This window comes from Mixophyes fleayi, chromosome 2 (genome assembly GCF_038048845.1).
Source record: "Mixophyes fleayi isolate aMixFle1 chromosome 2, aMixFle1.hap1, whole genome shotgun sequence".
NCBI classification, from domain to species: Eukaryota; Metazoa; Chordata; class Amphibia; order Anura; family Limnodynastidae; genus Mixophyes; species Mixophyes fleayi.
This window is the reverse complement of record NC_134403.1, coordinates 54,353,154-54,378,450: the sequence shown is the minus strand read 5'-3', so window position 1 is coordinate 54,378,450 and position 25,297 is coordinate 54,353,154. Positions and strand designations below refer to the sequence as shown.

Genomic DNA, 25,297 nt, shown 5'->3' with positions numbered 1-25,297 from the left:
AAAAATACTGTTACAATGGAAGCATAAAAAAGTTGCCATCGGTATTGATAAATGCAATAACTTAGAATTATAATAAACAAATACAAGAATGAACTTACTTGTGTTGTGGTTGTAGTGGTTTGAATTTTCTTGATTTCTTTTCCAAGGTCGCGGCCATCATCGGACCTCTCGGTATCAGACACTGTACTACTAGCATCCATGTTTACTATAGATTTGCTACCAGAAGATTCAGTTTCTAGAGTAGTTGCCGTCATCTGAGCATATTCTAGACCTTTTGAAGATGAAGCCAACTCTCTATCAGAAATGCTACTCAAACTATCGGCTGTTGTATGAATTTTAAAATCCTTGTCCCCAAGTACAGCAGACGCACAAGTGAGGTCAACACTGCCTGTCATGTGAGCCAGCAACCCAAGGTCATCATTAACACCAATGTGGACGTGAGCATCCTGGACACTACCAATGATTATATGGTTACCACTAGTCAGTTCAGGTAACAGTTTGTCATCTGAATGTGTCATTTTATCAAAAAGAAATGAGGTATTGTTAGAAGTGGTTTGGTCTTTCTCGTCAGCTAAGGTAATGAGAGGGCCATCTTTTTCTTCAGTTTCCTTTATAATACCAACACTGTCATGAACATTGTTTTGAAGTTTTTCTACAGCCGCACTGTAGACATTATCCAATAAGGACTCTACTTCAACAAGAGCACCATTTTCACCACTGACTAGTGTTTCTGGTGATAAATCCAAGTCATCAAGTTTCACCTCCGTGGCTTCAACCTTTTCTGCTTTGATGTCCACTAACAGGTCATGAACCTCCACCCGTACCCCACCTGACGGCCTATCGGTGTTGGAGATTGTATCATCGGAGATTTTAGTTGCTATGAGCAGATCTCTGGTGTCTGAATTGACCGGGTAATCGGTCTCACTTTCTGGACTCTGACTCTGTGAGAGGTCCTCAATTTCTCGGATTTCCAGTCCACCTTTAGCTGCCACTGCTTGAGACGAAAGTCCAGATATGGTGCTGACATTTCCTTTCTTGCCTTTCTTGATGTTCTCCTCCTCTTGTCTTTGATATTCTTCATACATTTTTGCCAAGTATTCCTTGTGAGCTTCATAAGTCACCTGAAAAGAAAATATAAGACAATGATCTTAGTTACACATTAAGAGACTCAAGAAGCACTGGTCATTATTATAGAAGTATATACTGCATGTTTCTTTTGGCAGAACCATGAAAGGGCTGCTGAAATGTCCTTTATTCAATTCACTGCAGATGACCATTAATTCTAAGGCACGTCTCAGTGCACCTGCTACATTAACACAATGGGTCATTTTGAAGACCGAAGCAATGTTCATGAGAATGCAGCATATCAGGTGGGAACTAATGACATCACTAGGTACTCAGTCTCTCATCTCCCAGTGCCGTCACTAGTTCCTAGGGCATGAAAAGAGTGGCATCCCCACATAAATGTATTGCTATTTTTATATAAAGTGTAGGTGAAGGGGGCTTTAAAAAAAGAATGTTTACTGCAACAGTCCTCTAATGCAACATTTAAGCTGCCTCCTGGGGCGCTTTCTTGGACCTTGTGTCCGCTGATTGAGCATGTATCCAGCACGGGCTGCATGCTGAATTGCAGGACGCTGCCACTCTCTGCGTGAGGCTATCCTGATTTACTGCCCTGTTATTTCTTCAGGCTGTACTGCACACTTAATGTCGAAACGCAGGACAGGACACCCTTACACAGAGAACGTGAGAACACAGCCACCAGCCCATGTCGGATCGGCGTGCACATTCGACCATGGAAATTTCAGGCACCTGGACTCCAACACTGAAGGAGCCACACAGCAAACAGCTGAACAGGACCACTGCAAGGTAATCATTTTTAAAGCGCCCTTCAGAGACACTTTATTATTGGTTCTGCCCACAGTATGGCGGCTTCAACACACTTTGTTTTGTGGTTCAACTGGCCAATGAGCAAAAAGTCTACATTTTAGATACATGGAATATGTGCCAAGATTAAAAAGAAATGACAGTGGATCCATACAGAAGAAAATGTCAGTGATTCACAGATGCAAGGCTGTGGTAAAGTGAGGATTACCCAGCTTCAAGTTCTAAAGTACATTTTTGTTTGTTACTCCTTGATGCCCATTAGGCTTAGTTGTAAGAATGTGAGACCACTGCAGGCTGAGAACAAAACTCACGCATCACCAGGTACAGAACAGGTAATCTTTTATAACCTTATTCTGTGACTGTATTATCCAAAACAGGGATATGAAAATGTAATGTCAACTGTTCAAACAACTTGACAATCTACCTCAGCTGAGGTCTGCAATGAACAGCTCAGGTTATTTGAGGCGGGTTTCCACCTTCTGACAACTTTCATTTACTGCTTTGCATTTGCTCTCCTGTAACGTTTACAATATAGATCACATTCTTTTTAGACTCTGGCTGTGTGTCAGTGGCGTGTGTGTGAGTGAGTGAGTGAGTGTGTGTATGTATCCCGCTCTGGATCCAACATACCTAAAACGCAGAGACAACTCTTCCTAATATAACAGTATATATAGGCGTAGGACTATACAGCCACAGGTAAATAACGATCACTCCCATATACTCTGGATGCAATTTACACTGACTAATAAAATGGGCTTATGAAAATCTCTTGCAATGCTCAGAAGTATAACTTGTAAACTTAGATCTGTAAGGTGCTGGATTTTCTTACATGTCTAAAGGTAAACCCAGCTCACACCTCACATTGATGGATCCATCAGAGAACAGAGCTGCAGTGTAACGTTAGTCCTACAGATCCTGCCACTTTAACTGCATTGCTTCCTTGCTACAGTACTCGTGTATTGTTCATGTTTCCTCTAATTTCCAGGCAGGAATAAACAAATTAAGCTCATTATCCCTACAATTGTATGTACAACAAAGACTGAGATTGTTGAAATCAAAGTTAGATGATGCATAAAACTATAGTTCCCCAAGAAGAGAATGTGAATCCAGTATACGTTAATTTCGCACTGAAGCGAGTAACATAATCGCTGAATTAAGGCACATGTAGCTATGCTAAAGCCTCACATACTTATTTTATCATCAAAGAACAATTTAATGTGAAGACATGTAGCGGCAATCACAACACATCTCTGCACCCATCAATCAAGTCTCTCCCAGCATTCATTGCATATGCAAATAAGGAACAGACTTCAAAGCCATAATTGTCATGTCTGCATCACATTTACCATTTTCATTTTACCTTGTAGAGTTTAACTATTACAGCATAATGGTAGAATTAAATACTTTATCTTTTTAAACCAGATCTTACTACAGTAACAAACCTAAACTAAGAAGCAGATTTTTCACCCCGGCCACCAGCTGGTATATATAGATGCACTTGTTCTCCTGCTCACAGACACAAAGGCACCTTGGTAGACTTTTGCAAACAATTTGAAATAAAACATATTTAATTTAAAGTAAGAATATTCTTTATCATTTATTTAATATATAGTTCATTACTGTTAGTAATAGTGAAATCTAAAATAAATGTAGGAATCAAATAAACATTTGGTGGCCAGTACAGGAGAATTATCAATGAATATCTACAACATATATTCCATATAAAAGTGGGACAGTTAGAGGATTGGGTGCACTAATATGCAAACATACAGCGATTGGAGTCCTCTTAGGGAGATAAGTTCTATGGAAATGTTATTATTATTGTAATGTAATGAAGATCACACAAACATAACAAAGTCATTTAGGAGCAGGTGGGTATGAAGTATAAAATATATTTACAAATACAGGTGTCAAAACTCCTCCTCAACAGTGTCAATTGGTAATGACTATACATCTGCTAAGCAGCATCAACCGAGAGCCGCAGAGCCTAGCAACAGACTTACAGACAACTCTGCCGGCCAAAGAAAACATCTCCCCTACAAAAATGGCTTTATCTCAAATATCTTCAGCTCTGAGGAGGTCCTGAAACGCTGGCATATGTGTGAATGCTGGTGCAGATCTTGAATTTTCGATTTAGTGAGACTTTAAAAAGATAAATAATGTGACAGCAATGTTTAGAATGAGGTGGATGTAACTAGTAAGCAAATAAATTGCTATGTATGTAAATGCATCCGTGCAGGTTTCCTCCAGGTGCTCCATGTCTATGTATCTCTTGTTTTAGTAGAACCTTATAAATAAGCCAGGTTAATATTGCATACCTCATCACTGAATATGCCATTTGTGTTTATTGTTAGTAAATCACAACAGTGGGTAGAGGGACGGGGGTAAAAGAGATGTCCACCCTCCTATTTCATCTGAGTCCTTTCCATGCTTCAGTGACAGTTCCTTCCCGTGTTCTCCTCAATGTGATAAGCTCAGTAGGGTTCTGATACTTACAATTACTGGAGGCCTCTGCTGGCCAGCTCTTGTATTTAGGATCTTGCAGAGGGCTAGAAATAATAGTCAATTCCTGCCTTGTTGCCGGTGGCTCGTCCAGGAGCCGGCTGTCATTTCTACCACTGCACTGGATCTATTCCTGAGATCATTATGATATTGGGCTCTTGCTGAATTGAGAACATTACAATTGCCCAAACAAAGTGTTATGGGGAATACAAAAAAAATTAAATATAAGGAAGGTGGAAACTCTCTGTTAAAATGTTCCATGTCCCTCTCAAAAAATATTTAAAAAAAACAACAAATCCAAATCAATTTTTTACAGTAATGAGGTCCTGTCATCTCCCAGTTGTAATACGTTCCACTATCACTATCTGAACTAACTCTAACCTACCTCCCCAGAGAAGCACTGTGGCTGTTGCCATGCAAGTGAAGAGTACACAGGGCTATTACTAGAATAATGCTTATATATTATATAAATAAGTGGCTGGTGACATTGGCAGCTGAAGCCAGAGTCCACCAGGTGGCACCAAATCAATATGTAACATTAACAAGGTGTGAGAATAATTCTACACTGACATCCAAAGACCAAAGTACCTTAGAGTGAGCTATGGAGAGCGTGTCCACCCAGACTCTCCAGCCTCCCCATTCATATTTGATGGCATGATACAGAAGGATCCTGAAAATGTTGTAGACCATCTCCGTGATCTTCTGCTCCTCAGAATTCTTGGGATTAATGTACCCAAGAGAAAACATCCAGTCCTGCCACACTGAGCACTGCAGAAGGCACCTAGGGAACACAAACAAGAAATGTTTATTTTATAGTACTAGAAAATAAATTACTTGATATCATTCTACATGATTTTATAGTAATAGGGACACCTGTTATACACACCATGTAAATAACACATAATGGGTATCTTTGGTTGCAGGTGATAAGTATTACACTTCCATTTAATAAGAGGGGGGTCTATATTCTGTAAGGCAGATCTGTGGAGTCATTAATACAGGACTATAGTATTTGCACATTCTATCAGGGGCCGACTTGCAGCCTCCCATATAAAGTACAGCCCACGTCACGTTTCCAGATGAACAAGAACAATGGTGATCAGTATGCTGAAATAAAGAGGTGGCGGTTTGTGGGGGCACTGGGATTATTACAAATGAGGACAAGCTCAACTCCTAATATAGTCCTATTAAATACATGTCCTGGGTCAATTTATTTTACAAGCAGAGATAGGGCTGTCATGTCTCCCACAGACTAACCCACTATTATACACAGTAGACCCTCCGGAAAATGCCAGTTAGCGGTTTGCCCAGATCTGCACTTGTCACTCTGGGATATAGTCATTTTGCCCTTTTCAGTAGAATGCAAGAAACACATAAGTAGTATAATAAGCTAACGGTTATCATCATGATATAGTCAAAGAAATAATTACATCATTGATGACTACTAACTGTACTAACAATGGAGCTGCATTGTGCATCTTTGTGAAACATCATGGACTTATTTAGGGTTTTCCCACATGGTGTTTGAAGCATATTGAGCAGCACTGGGTATGAAATGTTTAGTTAGGATCACACAAAGGACGATCCCGTAGGATCACACACACCGGACAATCCCGTGCAACCGCACACCGGACGATCCCGTGCAACCGCACACCGGACGATCCCGTGCAACCGCACACCGGACGATCCCGTGCAACCGCACACCGGACGATCCCGTGCAACCGCACACCGGACGATCCCGTGCAACCGCACACCGGACGATCCCGTGCAACCGCACACCGGACGATCCCGTGCAACCGCACACCGGACGATCCCGTGCAACCGCACACCGGACAATCCCGTGCAACCGCACACCGGACAATCCCGTGCAACCGCACACCGGACAATCCCGTGCAACCGCACACCGGACAATCCCGTGCAACCGCACACCGGACAATCCCGTGCAACCGCACACCGGACAATCCCGTGCAACCGCACACCGGACAATCCTGTGCAACCGCACACATTACAGTCACATAATCATACAAAGCACAATCACATATATTCAAAATGAGAAACTTTTGCATGAAGACAACCATCATGTTGAAAACAATGTGGTTTACAAACCTCCGATTCTCCCGGCTGTTGCTGAATAGCTTTATCATGTCAGACAGGAACAGGCGTCTTACTTCCATGAGGTCAGAACTGGGAGTGGAATTTTTAAGCAGTGTGGCAACGACCTTCAGAATCACTAGAAATAAAACCACACAATTATATATTGTTAGGATAGAATTCTTCCTATAAGAAAGAAAATCCAATTACACATTCAACAAAGCCTTCACAATGAGGTAAGAACAGAAGCAAGGCTGTCTAGAGAGAAGCAAACGTTACAGCAAAGCACACTAGGACTTGCTATTTGTCCTGAGAATAAATAAAAGTGACTGAAAGACAGGGGGACAGTCACAACCTATTATGATGGATAACATGGCAGTTGGTTGCTATTTGTATATAATGGTAAATATTCTATATTGAAAATCAATTTACCCCTGTATATTTGTGAAATATATTTAAAAGACAGGTCTTTACACAGATTTAGCTTGTATTTTAGGTTTAGTGGTCTTTCAAATGTTGTAACATCATAACTGAAAGTTAGTGATCGTTATGTGTAAGTAGCGTCACTCGTACAAACAAATAAAACAATCACACTGCTCAGTCATCAGTGCATGTATTTGACTATAATTTAATGTAGTAACATCCTACAGCCAGTAGATGGCAATGTATGATGAGTAAATACCTCTAACATCAGAAATGCAAAGTGCACCTACTACTTACAGAGAGTGGAGGCTGAACCAATAATAATGAGAATGCAGTCTATCACATCACATGGAGACAGGGACTTCCCGTAACGCACCAAATACCTAAGGCATCATTCAGTCAACTACCAAAATGGCTGCCTCCAATTTATGTAGCAGACAGGTGTGTTTAAGAGTCAAATATATAGTTTCCAATCCACGAGGTGTGGTCCCCTCATGACGGGTTCAGCATGTGATCACATCCCTTGGAGTGTGCCAAGCTCCAGAGCATCCTCTACAATGCCCTGCACACCTGCCCTTGGTCACTGCAGTGAGCAGAACACAGCTTCCAGCTTCCAACATTCCGTCAGTCAGGACACAAATGCCCCAGGAACGGGACTGTCAGTCCAGATTCTGCCCCATAGTATTTTCCCCCCCCATTAATACTTCAATTCCAGCACTGAACGAGTGGTCTGCAGATACTACGCTGCTGTGGTTCCTGCTCTAGCTGCACAGAAATATGATGCAATGGTTCAGCTCTCCTGCCACTGTCATACATGTGCTATATTGGGTAGCACATTACACCCAGTTCAGCTCACTACACCAGTAGATCAGTGCTGGAAACAAGTGACAGCCAAGAACCAAATAATAACTGGTGTATATGAATGGCGTGGCTGGGGGTGTGGAGATTTAAAACTCGACTTGAGACCCCCCCCCTTCCCCCGTAATACCAATACACATGCAGTTTTATCAATTATATGAATTATAATCTCCATAATTACTGGACGCTGAATATATCATATTCAGCTTCCAGTGTATTTTTAATGTGTGCTAAACGTGAACATAATTATTTTTAAATGTCTAGAAAGCCTGGTGAATCTGCCTCCTGCTCCGTTTTTCCATGCAGAAGTAAGAAAAATGGCAGCAGGTCAGATAACAATGCATCCAGACTGTTCTAGAATGGCACTCTCTTTAGTTACTTAGCTTGCAATAGATGACTAAATCAGACATTGTATGGGGACAAATACATTTTCAGGAAAATCAAATGACATGAAAATAAAAAAGACTAAATGAAGTCCAACACATACTGTAAGTGCTTTCATTAGCTCGAGGTTAAAGTATTGCAATACTTTATGTGGCCAGTGCATAAAGAGATATCAAAGAAAGTACAAGCTGTGACCAGAAGGTGGCACACTTGTGAAATGAAATGTTTAATAAAGACTTCTTACTTGGGTTCTGAATCTTCACAGTAGAATCTGGCTCTGGGTGAGGTTTGTGGACGACTTGAGTGCAAACCTGTTCGGTCAATATCTGCAGAATAAAACAGATTGGTAAATTGCAGACACCCAACACCAAATGGACTTTCGTATTACATCATATTTCTTAACAACTTAATGACTGGATGATTACATGTACATAGAGCCTGTAATATAACTGACAAATAATCGGAAAGCAAAAAAGAAAACAGATATATAGATGCATTTAAAAAAAAAAAAAGACAACTCATTTCTCTTGATGGACCAGGAACATAACGGGCTAAACTCACAAACAGGTTCGACCAACAAATAGGATCTATAAAATTAATTTCATATAGAAGTGCGAACGGGTGAGCCTATTAGGTGTATCAAAGTGATCTGCCCCAGGGGATGAGCAATGGGAACATTTTCAAACACTGGGATCCCGGTAGAGGTTGAGGACGACTGTTCCAGCGCTGGTAACGCTGTTATTTTGGATGTCACATCTGGAAAAGGATGTGTTGCAGGAGGCATGTGATGCATACATCTAGTGGAAGAATTACACATTTATATGGACAGTATGTGTGACTGGTGGGAATATGTCAAGGTGGTTTATGACATTGCCAGGAATTTTAGCATTTGTATGTGATATGAAGTATTTTTTCTAATCAAAAATGAACTTTTACATATTAGATAATCTGACAGTAAATGTAATAGGCACTAAATGCTGCGGTTAATGTTCTGACACGTATGCCTTGTAGTAAAGGTCATGAGTAATGTTGTGTGTAAATGCTGCATAGAGTGCCACTATCATGACAGATAGGGACAGTGACACTTGGTATTAGAGATGTCAGGTGTAACCTTACCGCTGGAGTACATCGCCCCTGTAATGCTGGGCGGTCTCCCTTGTGATTAACTCCTTTCACTGCAACTTGGTTTTTATTCTGTAAATTTCCCAAACAACTCCACTTGTCTTCCCATCTGTATTTGAGAAGGCATACATGCCAACAGCCCCAATTTTCTGTTTGTCAAAATGGGCATGGCCTACCTGCAAAATAGTTGTGGCATTGTCTGGAATGGTTGCGATTAAAAAAGAATGGGCATGGCCGAAATGATCCAATTCTGCCAACTGGAATGCTTTGTTCTGCCGTTACTGAGTGAATAATTAAACATAACGTTCCAGCGAAATTGAAATGGCAGAGCATGGATTGCATCAATGCATGAAATATACGGCGATATAGCGTGTTTTCTCTAGATTACTTTCTCTAAAGGTTTGGGCACCAACCATCATCATTCTTCAAAACAGCGGATACATGGATAAGCGGGTATAGGGGGCGGTGGCGCTAGAGTACAGCCAATAGTTCCTTAGAGCAGAGGTGCCTATACCTAGCGCTCAACAGATACCAACAGTCCCAGCCACCGGACCTCATCGGTTTTGCTATTTGAGGAAAGACTTCGCCAAATAGACAGATTTGTTAAAATTACAAAACTGTAGCAAGTAAACAATATAGTTATTACTCCTCTTTATAACCGGTGTTGCCAAATCTCCAGAGATAGTCCTAGGATTTAAGTATCTGTGAAAGTTTTTATCCTGCCAATCTCCCCATTTTTCAATATTTACTAACAGCATTGTAGCACGTCTCTCTTTCTGTATGCAATTCTCAGTACCTCTTCTATATACTGTGTACATTAATAGTTACTGAAGGCAAGTACATAAACAGTACAATTACTCTATAACCCTGATAGTTGGTTATGTCATGTTGACCTAAATTTCAGCATTCATGTGGGTCTAGATCAGGCCTGTCCAACCTGCAGCCCTCAAGGTGTTGTGAAACTACAAGTCCCAGCATGCCCTTCCAGCTATCAACTGGTTGTCTACTGGCAAAGCATGCTGGGGCTTGTAGTTTCACAACACCTGGAGGGCCGCAGGTTGGACAGGCCTGGTCTAGATGAATGCTAGGAGACGTCATTAATTTCGTAGACGTATCTTATTATTTCCGTAATTTCGCTAATCAATATAAGACCATGGATTTCCAAGTCATTCTGACTTTCTTGCTAATGAAGGGCTGGATAAACCATATGAGCCATAATAAGAGGAAAACAGAAGCTAACGCAGCACTTTCTCTGGTTTCATCAAGACTGGGGGAGCTTAACAGCTATGGAAGTAATTATGGAGATTAATGTCACCAATTTCTCCTCATGTCATATACTTTATAATTGTTAAAGACATTTCTGTTCTGAAGAAAACTGGTTTCTGGGCACTTGGTAGATCTGACTAGACCAATATGAAATGTAATCATGCAAGCTGTACTACAGCAGCTTTTAGGAGAACATTAGTGATCTGTGATCAATCATTAGAATGGAGGTCTGGTGTGTGCAGGGCACAGAGGAAAGGAATAGAGCACCCTGGGTGAATTCCAGGAATAGCTGAATAGAGGAGCAGTGCGACAAGTATACGTGTAGTGAGGAAATGCTCAGTCAGATGAGATGCCATGAAATCTCCCAGAATATAGTAACAAACGGAAAATGTATAACGTATGCTGGGCACATTTTCTAATTACATATGTACTTATACAACTAAGTATGATCAGATTATTTCTAACTTGCTAAACTAACGGAATGTTATGTACAATAGATATATGCGAATCAGTGTCAGAATCTAAACCTGCAATCACTAAATGCATTTTGAGGTCCCAGCAATGATCATTAGCTTTAATTTTACCTATCCCCCGATTTCTGGAGTCCTTACAAAACAGCTCTGGAAAGATCTTGGCGTGCTAGTTGGGAAGCCCTGGCTGCACCCATCACTGTCACTATGTACATCACACAGTCCAAGTCTGCTCAGTTTTCCTTCATAATATAATGTTAGGAAGCGGATGACACAATAGTTTCATAGCATTAATAATTCACTTGGAAATGAAAATTCAGATGAGCGGGGGAGATAACAAATGAGTCCAGTCATGTAAAACGTTGCTCAGAAACTATTTAGAAACTCGGGGTAGACAGGAAACAAAAGACAAAACCTTTGGTGCCATCAGCTATAAACAATGACCCAATGTAATAGAAACACTCTTTAAACATCCACAATAAATACAAGCAGAACAATGCAGAGCAGAAAGGCAGCAGTAATAGCATCCAAACAATAGGCGGCAGATCACAAATGATAAGCAAGACGTTATTCATACTTCATTCAGAGCTTTGTAAAGAACATTTATATAACATATTTGACTGTTACACAGTGGATCAATAACCTTTATTCTTTTGTAGCTCAATGAACAAATGCTGAAATGTTTACTTAGCAAAAGAAAATCTGTGCACTGGTAACCCACATAATAAATGTTGTAAATATTACTAAACTGATCTACTCCATATTACAATTACATGCCATTAATTACACCCAATGTAAAATATAGATACATTAATCACTGAAGAGTAACACAGAGAGCACAGACTGAATGCTTTAAAGCTCCTTTACCACGTAAGTAGTAACTTGTTCCCTGTCCAGAGACTCAGGGGCAGCCATATTCCTGTAGTCGCCTCACAGCCCCTGTATCTCTGGGAATCGCGCTGCAGAGACGGTGCGTGAACAAGAGCACCAATCAGAAGCTGCAGTCACTGAGATTGTGACTTCTGATTGGTCCTCATGCTAACATCGCATTATAGCTATTTTGAAGCAACAATCAGAAATTTTCTCTATGTTTGGTGCACATAATAAAGTTATTTAATACTGGGGCGACGCCTAAAACCCTTATCTATCTGTAATTACATGCAGGTGTTTCTAACAAATGGCGACGTGTTTATTTAAAAGTGTTTTTATATATTATTTAAATATTGCTCCCATTTTCTATTCTTGATAAGACAATATGAAGGTAACAACTGCTGAGTGATAGTTTCAATACTGGAATGAACACAGCTGAACCAGCATGTCAGAGGCTAGGAAACGCTTTCACCAACAAGGATTACGTTTTATAATTACTTGTTCCTTTTCACTTACTTTACTGCTAAGTAGCATTCAGGAAAATAGGTGCTTATTCAAAATAAAGCTAATGTTGTTGAATTAACACAAGTAGGCTCCAACACATCAGATGCTAAAACAGGATTGTGTGGGAGGAATTTTTAATCTATTGCAACCTAAAAATCACAACAAACCATTTCCATGGTGCATGTGTTCATCATAGTATGTACAACTAAATATGCTGAACAAGACACCTAACCAAGACATGTAACGTATAGACAGCTCACCTCGTATAACGTGTTGTATGTAGTGACCGTCACTGTGTTGGTATGGAGCATCAGCCTCTCTCCAAGCAATGTGAAGAGACTGTGAGTGTGCATGATTTCAACTTTCCGTCTGACAGAACAATAATAATAAGATAGTAAGTACATAAAGAAATATACCACACATTTGTCACTATAAGGTATAAACATCTGCATACATGCAATTATTAAAATACAACTAGAGAAATCAAATTAAATTTACAAAAGTAGGTGAGGCAGGGGTACAAAACGGCACTACAGCATTACCACTACTCAAGAGACGGGGGTAATAGCAAACATAGGTTATACCAGGAACCATTAACATTCTTAATATATTTTCAGAAGAACACTTACTTGTGGCCTAGGTGCTTTAGAAAATATCCAAGGACTTTCAGTGCCTGCACACGGATACTTTCACTTTTAGAAGCCAGCAATTTGTAAATTACCCTAAAGAGAGAATAAGCATAAAATGTTGATTCATTTACTATTGGCAATTTTTATTTAAAAAAAAAAAACAACAACATAAAAAAAACTATATAGTAGATGGATACTCCTGTGTGCCTTTGGTACAAAAAGATATCTCATTTATTTTCTAAATTGTTTGTTGATGGGAACATGGACTCTTATCTGCTATCACAATGCTACCTGCATCAGAGAGCCACCAGAGGTTACGGTCTGGCAAACAACTTTAGGAAACAGGTTACCCATGAATTCTTTAGGGTCTAAAATTCATTCATATAAATTCATATTGTTGTTTCTTTTCCTTTGATTTACAATTGAATAAAACGAGCGAAAGCTGTTATAAAAAGTAATTGAATACGGAATACATTTACTGCACTTTTGTTAAGAGAATAAACTTGGCAGCAAGGTACAGTGATCGTATAAACAGTACAGTATACAGGGGAAGCAATGCATTTATAATCATGGTTAGTATCATTTTACATAACAGAGGATCTTAACATCATCTTATGAAGATTACTTCCATGAGAACCAGCACATGCATTCAGGATTCTAAGCATTCAATAATATATTTCAATATATGCAAATCTTTCTACTTGTCTATTCAGTGGGCCCCTAGTATTGATTGTTTGTCTATTTAGATTACTTCTTGCAGAACACATGAAGAGGTTATAGTAAGCTCTGGAATTCCTCGATGAAAAATAATTATCTTGATCCACTACAAGAAATAATCAAAAACAAGCCAGCGTTGATCTTCGTGACCAACACAACAATTGTGACTTTGTCCTACAGACAAGCACTACACAAGGGTTTATTGTGTCCGCAGATTACATTCAGCATTTCAGCAGGTCTCAAGGGGAGAAAAGGTTCATTGTCTTAGGTCACAAGGACCTGGCACTGCCATGTAGTTCTTCAGGGACCCATCTCAATGGTGTAAGTTTAGACATGTTTCACTCAATCAAAACAGCAGTAATTTAAGAGCAGTTATAGTATTTAAGTCTCAATAAGATTGCTGACTTAACCAAGAGACATAGCCAACTTTTGTTACCATCTGCCTGGCAGACCCTGGCTTTGTCCTCCATGTATAAACCCAGGGATTGAGCAGTATATCTAAGGATCCAAGTGTTCAGCTCCCTCCGGCTAGCTCTCAAGCTTCTAGTTATCATGGCTGTAGTTGTAGGAGAGCACACTTCTGTGTTACCCAATCACATTGCAGGATGCTTCCTACTGGTTACTTAGACAGCACCCATGGCGGAATAACTAGGTTCTCAAGAGAGCAAGAAGAGGTGAGCGACTTGATGCTGGGATTGACAATGATTATATAACAGGAATGACACTACCGCTATATAAAACTGTATGTGTTGTGTGTCACATGGGAGCATAGTAGCAAACTGTTTTTTTATGCTCAAGAATGCTTAACCTTAGCTACATAAGGGCTTCATGTGCACTATAGAATTAGAATACTAAAACAATTAATTTAGTGACTTTATTTTCAGTGTTTATGAAGTATTTAGCGAATGGAACTTACTTTTTGATCATTGTATCAAATTTTAATACAATGCAATATGAGTATCAGCTTTGTAGATTGCAGCGCTTTCCCCTTGCAGAAATCTGAGAAAACCTTTTGTTCAAATTACTGTTTGGGATTCAAACGCATATCTACAATCAAGGAAACCATGTGGGGGTATAGAAGTTACTTATGTATGGGGGCCCAGACACTTATGTATGGGGGCCCAGACTGAACAGGGGGCCCTCCCATTTCTGAGGTCAGCATTTCTCTTTCAATAGTCTGCTGAGACCCTCATTCATTCTGAGGTGTAAAGATATAATGGGGGCCCATGCTGCATTATTGGGGCCCACCCAGTTATTGCTGTCCTACATCCTGGTGGCTGGCTCCTCCATGAGGACCAGTCATCAATGTGCTACCTGCCTTTCTAGACCCTCCCCTCCACCTCTCTTCTCCCATCCCAATCATCCCCGCTGGTCCTACTTCCCCTTCGTCTCCCATCCCAATTAATCCCCTCTCCTCCTACTCCCCCTCCGTCTCCCATCCCAGTCATTCCCTCTCCTCCTACTTCCCATCTGTTTCCTGTCCTCCGCCACTCTTCTCCAATCCCAATCATCCCCTCTCCTCCTACTTCCCATCTGTTTCCCGTTCTCCACCACTCCTCTCAAATCCCGATCATCCCCTCTGGTCCTACTTCCCCTTCGCCTCCCGTCCTCCGCCACTCTTCTCCCATCCCAATCATCCCCTCTCCTCCTACTCCCCCTCCATCTCCCATCCCAGTCATTCCCTCTCCTCCTACTTCCCATCCGTTTCCTGTTCTCCACCGCTCTTCTCCCATCCCAATCATCCTCTCTGCTCTTACTTCCCTCCGTCTCCCATCCCAGCCATTCCCTCTCCTCCTACTTCCCATCTGTTTCCCGTTCTCCACCGCTCTTCTCCCATCCCAATCATCCTCTCTGCTCCTACTTCAGTTCGTCTCCCATCCCAGTCATTCCCTCTCCTCCTACTTCCCATCTGTTTCCCGTTCTCCACCGCTCTTCTCCCATCCCAATCATCCTCTCTGCTCCTACTTCCCCTCCCGTCCTCCGCCACTCTTCTCCCATCCCAATCATCCCCTCTCCTCCTACTCCCCCTCCGTCTCCCAACCCAGTCATTCCCTCTCCTCCTACTTCCCTTGCTTCATGCGTCTTTGGAAGATAGGTAAGTGACATGGGGTAATTAATGCTATGTTGAGGTGGAGTTGTTTTTTTTTTTATAATATAAGGTGGGTATTATTGTTAAGGGTGAAGTGTCATTTATAATGTGTGTGGGGTAGGCATTCATGTTATGTGGGGTCCGGTGGAGCTATTTTGAATATCCCCACTGTAGGACAAACTAACCAGGATACTCTTCCTGTACAAAGGCAGTCTATGTGCTGGTTCTATCACTAGAAAACTTTTCCCACAGTCAGTGCAATATACGGGATCTCTCTCACTCCCTACAGCACAGTATCTGTGCTGTGTTCATCCTCTCTCCCTCTCTGGCTCTGGGCATGTAAAGAGGTCTGATGGCATGTGGGGGTTACTGTCAGGTATGTAAGGGGCACGCAAGGAAGTCTGATGAGCATGTAAGGGGCATATGGGGAGATCTGGGGGGCAACACTGTTCCAGCAGGTGTCATGTCTCCATGCTACAACCTCTGCGTCCAATGGACAGAGGGGTGGTGGTCAAGGGAAGAATGCAGACACATAAGATTCTCTGTGCCAAATAATATTGTGTCACTAAAGTTTACCAAGCATTTAAAAACAATAAATTGCAAATAAACACTATTTATACAGGAGTTGAACATTGAAAACATAAAAACTGGGCGTTTAGGACAATGTTTAATATCAAGTATAAACCTTTAATCAACAATTAATCATTTCAGCCTGCTCACTTAACAGATTAATTCAACTCTTGTACTAAGTCAGTAAATTTAACCCTGATCATTACAACTCCAGGCATATATTCCATTGGTAAGCAGTTAAAGAGGCAGCAGACATAGTGCTCTAACTTTACTCATAGCCTACACAACATAACTACGTCTACTGTATACATTTCCTCATGTTAGGCAAAGTTTAGCACAGAACATTTTTTAGGTTACTGTCACTTTATGAAAATAAGTCATTTTTCATTGCACTCAGGACATTTTTAAAAACAACTGATGTAGACAGGAATGTAGTGAATGAGGGTAATAGAGGGGGAAGGAAGTATGTGCCAGGCAGGAGGAAGACAATATAGGTCTTACAATGTTACCATCAACAAGATGACCTCAGGCACTGAGAAAACAATCTGGGTTGGGATGGTCAACTCAAAACAACATATTTTCTAAAAAATATGCATAAAGAATTTACAAAAAAATGATTTCAATTTCAGTTTGGGCACAGTTTGGATTACAGGCTCGCCTTTTTGTCTTGACAGGCCCGTGTTGACATCTAAACAAATTATTTCCAGAAAAACAAATAACCCTCTTTCTGAAGCGGTACATAAAAGAGAGACAGCTAATTAATGGGTATTCTGCTTGTCTCACCGTATTCCATTCCTCTGATCAAATGCAGGTATCATTGAGGCAGGATGTTCAGACATGAGAGCCACCAACAGCTGCAAAACGTCATGAATATTCTCATCCTGCAATGTAAGGAGAGAGAATCCCAAATTACATGATTTGTTTACATCTAGATCTTCTGATGCCACCAAATACATTCTACAGTGCAAAAGAACAGTAATAGACTGGACGGGAAGACGGGGCCCAAACCAGTATGCTTAGTGCCCATGGTCTCAATAAGGCTCTGTCCACTCACAGTTTATATATTAACCTGTATTTCTTATGGTTACCTGTATGTGTGTGCACTTCGGCAGTACTTCAATGCTAAAACCCTCTTCCCCAAACAAAACAAAAACTATACCCGATATACCCACCCTTTTATGTGTAATCCTGGAGAATTGTTTGCACAAACTCTGCTCTGAGGTTTTGTCAGACAGAAGCTGACTGATCACCACTCTATGGTTATGACCAATCAGCTTCTGTCCGACAACCTGCAGAGTGCAGCTTATGTTCTAAATTCTGCAGGCTGTTATGCCAGGTGAAGCAGCCATTACACTTGCCCAGGGTCATAACTAGGCCTGTGAGAGAGGGACAACCACTCAGATCGCAATGTTGAAGGGGGAGGGGGGTGCAGTGAAAATAAGAGGTTTTCGCATTAAATGCATCTCAAAGTACTACTTGCTTAGATTTGGTGCCGTGAACAGGTGCAGACGTAATATAGGCTAAGTATTTAGTTTATTCATAGACAAATGCTTTTTAACTCCAGTATTAAACCATCATTTTGAAGCCGAGATTGTGAATTTGACAATACAGCAGGTATATCACAAAGACCAGCTGCTGATCATGCAGGGACAGATGACTAGCAGCTATGGCATGTTTATACATGACAGCATGCGTTTTATTACATGTGCCATAGCACGAGTTCTCACACAACAGTTCAGGTATTATAACTATAATGTGCTGCAACTCTCAATCAATTCTTATTCCATTCACATCAGAGACATACAGATTACTGAAGGATTACATGACAACTGGAGTGTGATCTCGGTTTTCTGTTAGACAAGATGACAGCAGCAATTTATACTGGAATATACGTTTCCATTTTACCAACAATCTTTAAAATGGAGGTTCAGCACATTAAGGAGTTTATTTGCAACAGTCATTAAAATATATGTACTACAGCAATTATAAATAGGGCTCCCTCATCACAGAACATGCGCAGGATGTCTAGGGGTATAAGGTAAATAGTACATATGGCTGATATATCCTTATGATAGATGGCATTACCGCCAGAAATATGCACCTCTCATCCTGTGCATTGTACCTGAGGAGCAGGTAGTATTCTCAGACTCAGTCAGTCTCTCACATCTAAGTTATTGATGTACTGGGTCCACAGTGGGCATTAACAGTTAAACACCCATGAATGTTATCCTCGTACAATCTTAAGCAAAGCAAACAACTAGACTTTGGATTCACAAATAAATGTAGACTTGAGGTGCTTTTTACTCCCGGGCTGATTTTTTAGTACCAGACCAGCCGATAATACCAGACACTGCTGTACAGTGTACCAGACCAGCCTATAATACCAGACACTGCTGCACAGTGTACCAGACCAGCCTATAATACCAGACACTGCTGCACAGTGTACCAGACCAGCCTATAATACCCGACACTGCTGTACAGTGTACCAGACCAGCCTATAATACCCGACACTGCTGTACAGTGTACCAGACCAGCCTATAATACCAGGCACTGCTGTACAGTGTACCAGACCAGCCTATAATACCAGGCACTGCTGTACAGTGTACCAGACCAGCCTACAATACCAGGCACTGCTGCACAGTGTACCAGACCAGCCGATAATACCAGACACTGCTGCACAGTGTACCAGACCAGCCTATAATACCCGACACTGCTGTACAGTGTACCAGACCAGCCTATAATACCAGGCACTGCTGTACAGTGTACCAGACCAGCCTATAATACCAGGCACTGCTGTACAGTGTACCAGACCAGCCTACAATACCAGGCACTGCTGTACAGTGTACCAGACCAGCCTATAATACCAGACACTGCTGTACAGTGTATCAGACCAGCCTATAATACCAGGCACTGCTGTACAGTGTACCAGACCAGCCTATAATACCAGACACTGCTGTACAGTGTATCAGACCAGCCTATAATACCAGGCACTGCTGTACAGTGTACCAGACCAGCCTATAATACCAGACACTGCTGTACAGTGTACCAGACCAGCCTATAATACCAGACACTGCTGTACAGTGTACCAGACCAGCCTATAATACCAGACACTGCTGTACAGTGTACCAGACCAGCCTATAATACCAGACACTGATGTACAGTGTACCAGACCAGCCTATAATACCAGGCACTGCTGTACAGTGTGCCAGACCAGCCCTATAATACCCAACACTGCTGTACAGTGTAATATTCTCAGTGAATAGGATTTCCATATCTAATGATTGAGACCACAAAACGGCCACCATCAATGTGCGAAAGCAATGTGTGCACATCTGCAGCGTACATTAAAATACTACACTCAGTAAAAATTATATTGAAAGGAAGGGGCAATGTGACATCGTATGATCTTTTATATTAAATTATAAAATTATTTAAATTATGCACCACATTAAAAATCATGATACTTCCTTTTGTAACTGGATTATTTATAGATTTAACTCTTACAAGAAAGATACCAAATGTATAATAAGAAATATCTAACTTAACGTGAAATAAATAATTTCGCACATGCTTATCCTGTACAGGTTGGTCCAAATGCTTCCTCTGTTAATTATGTCAAAATCCCACCAAATTTATTCAGAACCATTCATCCCATGTTACACTATCCCCACTCTTTCCATCTGTAAGTCTGACAAATGTTCCTGTAAGATTCACATCAAACAACAGCAGCCACATACAATGTTAAACACAATGGGCCTGATTCATTAAGGAAAGCAAAAAAAAAAAAAAATCAGTAACTTTGCACCTTGGCAAAACCATGTTCCATTGGAGGGGGGGAGGCAAATTTAATGGCAGATTTACAGTTGGGGTACAGCATGTCCTAGATCAGTATTCAATTTCAGTATACAAATAAAGCTATTAAGTATTTGTGTGCTACATGAAAAAACAACCAGTATTTATCTTATGTGCAAAATAATAAACTAATTTGCACCCCTTGCATTGCAACATGGTTTTGTGCAGGAGAAAACTTTTTTTGTCTAACGTTTCTTAATGAATCAGGCCCAATGTTTACAAACTGACGTAAATACTCATCCACCTCTATACTATGTATAAAACAGATACAACTTTACTAACAAACCCCCAGAGAAACAAAAGTGCATTTCTATAATAGAGCGCATACCTCGTGCATTGTCAGCAGATAGTTTAGAATGCTCTGTAGCTCATCTTCTTTGACCCCTCGATCCTGACAAAACAAGAACAGATTGTTACTTGGTGTAGATAATGTTTTTCAGAGGCAACATATACATTTCTTCAAACACATAATATTCCATTGGTGACAATAAACTCTAAATGTTTATCATGGGTGGAATGAGGTACCTGTGCAATGACATTAACCAGCTAGATTATAACATACATGCAGCAGATTTGTGTTCTGGGATCATGACTCAATTTTTCAAGCGTTGTTTACACCTATAAGACTAGATGACATTGTTCATGTGGGGCAGGGAATAGTGACAGCTATGGTTCTGAGGTCTATTCTGGGAAATCCTTAACATTTTCTACAGACGTATTCTATACTGAACACACATAGCAGGTGTCATCAGGAACACAAAATTACACATTTGTGCCCATTTACTGTATGGCAGCATAGCAGTCCGCAGTCATATAGGAAATATGAAGACAATTAGAATATGAGAAGGAAATCTAGCCCCTAAAAGAACCGCTAGTAATTTAAATAAAGGTATTTGTAGGTCATGCAATGTAGCTCTAGAAACATTGGAAGTAGTTTCTGAAACCACCTTTAAATAAAAGGCAAAAAAAGCTGTGCCAATAACGGTTTTCAAAGCAAAAAATTCTAGAACATGCTTCAAAACCTGGAGATTACAGAATATCTAGCACAAGGTAACCCTATTATTTGGTATCCTTAAAGTGCACCCCTACATAACTTTTCCTCCATCTGCACTCTTCAGATGTCAATAAATAGTAAAAGAGAGCAGGAGACTTACTACCATCCAAAAATGCATATAAGAATTTTGCTCACTAATATAATATGTTATATGTGGTACCACATTTAAGTCATATCTAGCGAGTCAGGGTCTGCCAGGGATCATAATGGTGCTACAAGTCTCCACATCAGTCACATGTCTCCAAATCAGTCACATGATTGGTAAGAGGACCACAACATAATGCTGTTATCACTATAGAGGTAAATAAAGGGATAAGATCTTTTATAAAAACAAATAAATTGATGTTACTTTGTCATGTCCAGGTGTGTATGACATGATATGCAAATCAGTATGCTGCCAAATAAAGCACAAATGTCTATACCTGGTACAAGTCCAAGATGGATTGAAGATCCAGTAGGGAATCCTATGTCAGCAACAAGACCAAGGAGCACACAGAGGCAGTGAAACTCCTTCAGGAGTATTAAAAATTACAAGAGTAAAACAGCATGATGTTTGGCGGGGGGCCTGCGGAAGGGGCCACGGCCCAGAAAATTGAGGACGTTTGTGATTAAAAATACTCTTAAATGAGTTTTACTGAACACACAACCTGTGTGTCTACCTTGATCTTGTTGCTGAAATACTCGCAGATATGATCACCCAATTCCACCCCATACAATCACTGTGATGAGCACTTTTAACCAATTTAATGAGCAGCAGAACACAAAGGACAATGTGTGTAAAGATATTGGATTTCTTTTTAATGTACTTCAAACAATCCTCAACATAGTGATCCAAGTTCTCTTATCTAGAGATCCCATACCCCTTGGATGCAGTTAGCCCTAGTTACACTAGGGAGGGGAGTTATCTTTATAGAGTGACATGACGTGCTCTGTCAAGAAGGCCCTGCTGTACATCACAGAATATCAGTTGTTTTAGTTTAAATACACAATAAATTATAACCATAATAATCTACAATTTCCTGCTAATTCTTTCTAAAGTGCAGTTTCCTTTCTATGCTCTGAACATACTGTAGCCCTGTCAAACACAGTTATTACATTATATATGTACACCCTATAAAGTAGTAAGACGAGCACTATAAGCAAAATGATTTACCTTAAGAATCAATTGCTTCAAGAAAAGCAACATAAATGCACGTAATGAAATGATTTCTTTTTGAGAAGGTCGGGCACCATCTAAAAGGAAAGAGAAAAATGATTTAATATTGTATGAAATGCACGAAGAACATGACCAACTTCTTCCCTCTATACGTACTGGACACTGGTGCGCCTTCCCTCTATACGTACTGGACACTGGTGTGCCTTCCCTCTATACGTACTGGACACTGGTGTGCCTTCCCTCTCTAAGCACTGGACACTGGTGTGCCTTCCCTCTCTAAGCACTGGACACTGGTGTGCCTTCCCTCGATACGTACTGGGCACTGGTGCGCCTTCCCTCTATACGTACTGGGCACTGGTGTGCCTTCCTTCGATACGTACTGGGCACTGGTGCGCCTTCCCTCTATACATACTGGGCTCTGGTGTGCCTTCCCTCTATACATACTGGGCTCTGGTGTGCCTTCCCTCTATACATACTGGGCTCTGGTGTGCCTTCCCCGCTGAGTACTGTATGTGAGGCATATCTAGCTAAATAATAATATGGTAACAAGGAAATGGACAAGGTGTGTTAAATCTCCAGCACTGAAAATAAATTGGAAGCTACACGGTCAATGCATTTTATTTGCTTGTGTTGAGTTCACACATATCAGTTTTTCGTGAAATAGGGAAATCTGCATGCTCCAGTAGTGACGCTTCTTTGCATGCCTAGAGTACAGATGTATTTAGTATTGAACAATGTTCACACAGCGATCAGCTCAGCTGTGATGTTTCTAGCCTACAAAAGAATTCTGCAGAATGCGAGATGTCCAAGTGTATATTTCTCACACATTTCTTACGGAGACTCTGTCAATGCAATTTTAATTCAGTCTAAGCAATTTACATGGAAAGCTAGGTCATACATACATTTTTTGGTCATTATATTTTTCTACAAATGTACATGAAACACATGAATATAAATCATTCTGCACAGAGAGCCCCAAATATCTCAGCCAAGTCTAAAGAATTATCATCCACAGCGCTTATCGAAAAGTACCCCATATAGCCAAATTATCCTAAGTACTACAAAACTCCTCCATCTCTGGACCATCTCTTTCTGACAGTGAATGGCAGCCTGGGGGTCAAGAAACGTTCTAATTGGTTGTGAATCCCAGAGACCGTACACAGAGCACCAGTGCATTCTGATGGATATTGGTTCAGCCTCAAAATTATTGCCTTCATTCTGTTTATGTCACAGGTGCATCTATTTCTATATAACACACTGTTTAATTAAATCATTACCCATGACGCTCATTTGTAACCAATGTCTATTTCTCTTTAACCTTGTCAACTCCAGAACAGTGCACAAATCTTCTATACTGCTAATACCACAGGCACAAAATGACTGTCTGCAGATTCACATGCAGACATTATTTTCCTCAACCAAAACACTAACCTGACCTTCTGCTAAAACTATGTAAAAAATATTGTAGACTACACAGAATTGTCAAAAACAGTCATTTATAAAAACAAACAAAAAGAGTTGATTAGGAAAATGAATAATGACAAAAAGATGAAATTATCTTTTGACATTAAAAGAATATTAAACATAATTTTTAATGCCGTTAAGTCCTATTGTTAAACAATAGGACGATCTTGTACAACATAGTTTCCCTATTATCACTGGTTTTGAAATACAAGTATAACTAATGCTGTTATTTCGGCTGCAAAATAGCAAATTTCTATCCATTTCAAAACCCTGCCCCATTTGGCTATTTGCATATAACGCAAAGAATTTTGATATTATAATATGGAAGTTTAGCGACTAGTGAAAGGCACATCAGTAGTGTGCACTTGGTTTTAAGATAAAAAAATCTTGTATTAAATTAGCCCCATTGTCAGGAATTTATCATTTTCAAGACATTTCTGTTTGGTCAAAAGCGACCATCTATTTAAATAAATAGCAACAATACACAGACAAACATTACATATATGTAACCCCTGGGGATGCTGCAGTTGGACTTGAGCACCCAGGGGCTAATAATCACAATTGCATCAGTAAGAAAAGAGATGCATATAGCTATTTACCAGTCAAGGAGAAGGAACTACATCTCCCAGAAAGCTGTTATGAAGAGGGGGCGGAGCCTAAGAAGACTGAGAAACCAGAGGGCGGAGAGAGAGAGGGAGAGAGGAGCATCCTGGGAGAGACTGAGCTGTGTGACCAGTTCAGATAGGTGACCCTAGGCAGAAGGGCACTGGATGAGTGATCTGAGCAGAGAGAGCAGTCTGCAGAGATATCAAAGCTCGGTGCAGTTCTGAACAGAACCTGCTGGAAGCCACAGTTTGAAGCTGTAGGAGGAGGTTTGCATGCATCTCTGAAGAAGGACATTTTACAAGTCAGCCATTTTGGAGATAATCAAGTTCAGACCTGTGACACACTGGTGCAGATAAGTTACTGGTTATTTTTATCTATCTGTTGTTGTTCAAGTGGGGTTTGGACTATATCTGGCCACAAGGGCTGAAGAGTTAGGGATAGATGGGTGGGCAGGTAAATATGCACCAAGTGTGTGTCTAATCAGCACTTGTGGAACTACAAGTCCCAGGATACAAATTAGAAAGGATTTTACAGTTGTTGCTAGAGGAGGGTCTGCATACTGTGACTGCTGTACCTCACTGCAAGTGATTTAAAGATCTCCAAAATCTGCAAACTGGACACATGATGTTTCCATGCCATGCTGCATACATACAGAAGGGCCCCAACTTGCAGTGCACTGCTCTATTTGTGTGGTGTGTTTGAATACTGCTGTGTGTGTTTGGCAGTACATTGTAGGGCTATAAGGGAAAATATATAAATTCACCCTGCAAGATATTCACAGTA

The 25,297-nt window shown here is 40.6% G+C and overlaps 1 protein-coding gene across 5 annotated transcripts in view; it reads right to left on the bottom strand.

Moving 5' to 3' along the window:
* Window positions 1–25,297, bottom strand: part of NBEA (neurobeachin) — a 468,711-nt gene that overhangs the window by 289,834 nt on the left and 153,580 nt on the right. For all 5 annotated transcript variants that reach the window (XM_075198991.1, XM_075198992.1, XM_075198993.1 and 2 more), the window contains exons 14-22: window positions 22,442–22,521; window positions 20,563–20,625; window positions 17,166–17,263; window positions 13,007–13,099; window positions 12,638–12,746; window positions 8,390–8,471; window positions 6,496–6,619; window positions 4,978–5,170; window positions 99–1,121 (exon numbers count right to left, since the gene is read on the bottom strand). In XM_075198991.1, coding sequence (XP_075055092.1) covers window positions 99–1,121; window positions 4,978–5,170; window positions 6,496–6,619; window positions 8,390–8,471; window positions 12,638–12,746; window positions 13,007–13,099; window positions 17,166–17,263; window positions 20,563–20,625; window positions 22,442–22,521 — 1,865 coding nt within the window. The remainder of the gene's footprint in view (window positions 1–98; window positions 1,122–4,977; window positions 5,171–6,495; window positions 6,620–8,389; window positions 8,472–12,637; window positions 12,747–13,006; window positions 13,100–17,165; window positions 17,264–20,562; window positions 20,626–22,441; window positions 22,522–25,297) is intronic.